A 4,332-nucleotide genomic window follows, 5' to 3' on the forward strand; every position below is an offset into this window, starting at 1 on the left:
TGAGAATATAACCACAACCAACAAAAAGTAGTCCCATGTCGCTACTACTTCGCTGTTATTATATCAACAAAAAGCAGTCCCATAGTGCCACTTTGCATATCGCAATCAAAGGGGACGCGCCAACAGCAATCACTGCAATGCTATCATCACTGCCATTGTCATATAAAGATTAAATGCTTTATACCAAAACTATTCCAACGAGTTTAATGCTTTACGTAACCCAAATACCGTCTCCTCTAGGGTGACAATAACAAGATTGGGAAAGGAACTCAATTATAAGTATATTATGATGCAATGCTAAACACAGGTTGAATCAAGCCATCAGATTGAATTATCCTCAATTAAGATTTTCAGTGATAGAGACATACTAAATTAACAAAGAGAAACACTAAATATTATATCCATGATCAACAGCAGCAACTCAGTCATAAATAGAAGAAGGCCCTACTGTGTTTTTCAAGTGTCATGCAACAAATACACAATTAGTAGAGAAATTTTCCATCAAGCTGCTATCATTCACCAGTAATCTACTCCTTGGAAGACTTGTTGATAAGAGACTTGTGGATGTGAGGAATCACTCCTCCTCCAGCAATTGTTCCTTTTATCAGGGTATCCAGCTCTTCGTCCCCACGGATTGCTAGCTGTAGATGCCGGGGAGTAATACGCTTGACCTTGAGATCCTTGCTAGCATTCCCCGCCAGCTCCAATACTTCAGCAGTGAGATACTCCAAGATAGCAGCAGAGTAGACAGCAGCTGTGGCCCCAACTCTACCGTTGGCGGTTGTCCTTGACTTCAAAAGCCGGTGGATACGGCCAACTGGGAACTGCAAATTATATATAGCAGTTTATGTAAGAGAAGAATACACTGGTTGCTCGTCCCTTGCCTAAGGTATCAATAGTTCACACAAACTACATGCTAGCATATAGTGTGAAATCAGAATAAAATGATTGGGCCAGAATACAAAGGTTTGGTGGGATTAAAGTTATATACTTATATTTCATTAAAACAAATTACAAAGGTTGATTTTGAAAATTTTGGAGGCATGGCCTCTAGACATATGTGGTTCTGCTTCTGTGTCATACAGTAAAAACATCATAAATAAGATTTCATTATCAATAGTCAGGGTGACTAGCTTCAATCTAATGAGCTAGCAGTAAGAGACTGATTTCAATTTCCAAACCCCAAGGATCACCTAAAACAGTGTCTTCAATCACACAGAAGGCAAAAGAACCAAATACAATATGCTAACTGTTGCATATCAAAATTATACCAGCAATGCTTTTTAAAACAACTACTACCAATTAATAGAGGATGAAAAAATAAACAACAGACAAACTCATGTGTAAGTAAATTACCTGAATCTGGACAAGTTTGCTTAAACAATATAATGGCCTATGCCTAACATCAGCTGTAGAAATTTTCAGGTCTAACTGGGCTTAAGTCGTCTTACTAGGGTCCAATAAACGTGTTTACATGTCTATGCAGTTCAAATAATTTCAACACAATAATCCAAAACTATACACATGCAGATATATTATAAGCAAAATCATGTCATATAATCACAAAAGTTTGACATGCTTCAGTCAAATTCACAAAGACTCAATATTCAATAATGACTATCAAATAAGTCAAAACAACAGGAACAAGAGGTCCATTCAAGATTCAATCACAGCCAAAATTTCAAATAAGTTTTGTTCCTTTTTTATCTGTCATTTCAAAAAGTTTGTCAATTAATACACGATAAAGAAATTAATCTAATAATCAACAATATAGATAAAAAAAATTATAACATTTTATTCCTGTTGAACAATATCAGGGGCAGTATATGGCAAAACCCTACTTTAAAGAGAGGGTAAAATCTACAACCAGTTAATCAAAACTACTAACTCAGTGGTAGGCTCCTATCAAACCTTCCAGATGATTATAAAAATACGAAAATAATACCAAAATTTGATTTTTCTCCCGCTACTTCAAATATCCTACCGAAAAGGGAAGGAACATTAAATCTCTAACTCTAAGAGACCTCAAAAAAACAGTTCACATTGTGCAAGCACAACAAGGAGGGTTAAAAAAACAAGAATTTACAGAATGCCTGTGTAGAGTATTTTAACCGTTACAAGGGAATCGATATTGGTAAACGAAAGAGAAAGAGAGAGAGATCTGAGAACCTGAAGGCCGGCACGTGAAGAACGCGAGATGGGTTTCTTCTTGTCCTTGTCTTTGTTGTTGGCGGCGGAGGTTTTGCCTGTGATCAACCCCTTCGCCCCTTTCCCTGACATCCTTAGCCGCCACAAACAGTACGAGGTTTTGCGCCTAGAGAGAAAGAAGGTGAAGGACTGAAGGAAAGTCTCAGAGGACTCAGACTCTGGTGTGAAGGCAATATCTAATCGAACACAAGAAAGGGATTTTGAGGTTGTTTCTTCTTCTTGCTCCTTCCTCTCACCTCACGCCTCTTTAATTTATTTATTTATTTAACTTTCTTTTTTTATTGGACACACGCGTTGCTGACCCTCGGACTTTCTGCAAATTACACCTGGAGCCCTTCTTTTATAAGTATTTATGTTTTTTATTAGGCAAATATTACTTTTAGTTTATTATGTTTTAATATTTTATTTTTATTTTGATATATTAAATTTTAAATTTTAAATGTTATATTTTGACGATTATTTTTAAAATGTTTATTTTATTATATTAATTTTTAAAATTTTTATTTTAGTTTTTTATGATGTATTTGGTATAGACAATGAAAATAGAGAAAATAAAAGAAATTTTTTTGAATTAAAATAAAATATAAAAAGTGTGAATCTCTTAAAAAAAAAATTACAAAATTTTCACTCAATATTATTTTCATCTTCTATTCCAAACACACTCTTATAATTTTAAAGTTTTATTGTGGTTCTTTCATTTTTTTTTTAGAAAAAAACATTAGTGTTAGGTCAATATTTAAATTTTAAAATAATTAATTATTTTAGTCATTATTATTTTAAATTAATCATTTTACTTGTTCGTCAAAATTTAAAACATTGAAAAAAAACTAACATTTTTAATGAAAAAAATTATTAAAATGAAACTCGAAACATAAAAAATTAAAATGAAAGGTTTAAAAATTAATATATTAAAATGAAACTTTTAAAAATATAAAAAATCACAATAAATTTTTTAAAACTCAATATACTAAAATAAAAAAATAGTAACAGACCAAAATAACATTTATTCTTTTTAATGCATTTTTAAGGGTATTTATTTGATAAAATTACATTATAAATTGCAGTTAAATCCTCCTTCAATTTCATTCAGGAAAAAAAAAATCCTGCTTCAATGGTTTTTTTATTAGGTATGGCTGGTGAAGTGTGTTCGGGTTATAAAAGGTTCGGAAAAAATAAATCAATTCAATCTTATATTTTTTGGATTTTATTGAATTTGAAAAGATCTACCGTGAATCTCTTTATTGGATTTAATTGAAGTTGGAAACATTTTCGGAAAATCTATCTCACATTATTTTAAAAATTTTAAATAAATTATATTTTAAGTTATTAGTTATGTTTTAATTCAAATAATATAAAAAATAAAAAATATGTTAGCGTTGTAATTTTGTTCCCTTTATAATTTTAAATTTATTTAAATAGGTTATTAACATGAAACTTATATCGCAAGAAGTTAAATAAAATAAAATAAAATATTTTTAGTAAAATTAAAGCATGACCTTTTACCTAATGACAATCATAAAGTAATAAACTACTATATCACTTGTTATGTTTTTTTTTTTTAATTTAAAAGACATATCTATGAAAAAAATAATAAAAAATATTTTCTATATATCATTGCATGACATTATAATTTCTTTTCCTTCTAATTATAAACATTTATAAATTATAAAAATTTAATTAATATTATAAACAATATTTACCATGGATCATAATTGTCCGAGTTATTAAATAAATTTACAAACAATATTTCTGCTGGTGAATATAATACATTTATAATTATTTTTATTTTATGGAAAACAATTTTTTAATATTTCATTTTTATAATTAGAATAAATTTTTGTGTAATTTATATATTAAAATAATTTTATATAATTTGTATGTTTTAGATATTGATTTATTTCTTGATTTATATAATTGGAATAAAAAATTATTAAATAAAATTTTATAGTTAAAACGAAAACATCAACATGTATTTTTCTATAAAAAATATTAAAGTTTTATTAATTTGTATAATTTACAGAAAATAACTGACATATTAATTGACATAATTGTATTGATTTATATAATTAGAGTAATATATATATATATATATATATATATATATATATATATATATATTAAAAT

General features: G+C 28.5%; 1 protein-coding gene across 1 annotated transcript; it reads right to left on the minus strand.

Moving 5' to 3' along the window:
- Positions 1–328: 328 nt before the first annotated feature.
- LOC100500133 (uncharacterized) lies at positions 329–2,382 on the minus strand. Its single transcript, NM_001250362.2, has 2 exons — positions 2,170–2,382; positions 329–824 (listed from the first exon to the last, which is right to left on the minus strand). The coding sequence occupies exons 1-2, from the start codon at positions 2,278–2,280 to the stop codon at positions 528–530; spliced, it is 408 nt and encodes a 135-aa protein (NP_001237291.1). The 5' UTR covers positions 2,281–2,382; the 3' UTR covers positions 329–527.
- Positions 2,383–4,332: the final 1,950 nt, after the last annotated feature.

This window comes from Glycine max, chromosome 6, assembly GCF_000004515.6.
Source record: "Glycine max cultivar Williams 82 chromosome 6, Glycine_max_v4.0, whole genome shotgun sequence".
Classification (NCBI taxonomy): Eukaryota; Viridiplantae; Streptophyta; class Magnoliopsida; order Fabales; family Fabaceae; genus Glycine; species Glycine max.

Excerpts from the sequence above, each read along its gene's own strand:
- LOC100500133 (NM_001250362.2), bottom strand. The coding sequence starts at position 2,280 with ATGTCAGGGAAAGGGGCGAAGGGGTTGATCACAGGCAAAACCTCCGCC. Across the intron at positions 825-2,169 it reads CTTCACGTGCCGGCCTTCAG|TTCCCAGTTGGCCGTATCCA; the intron begins GTTCTCAGATCT and ends TATAATTTGCAG.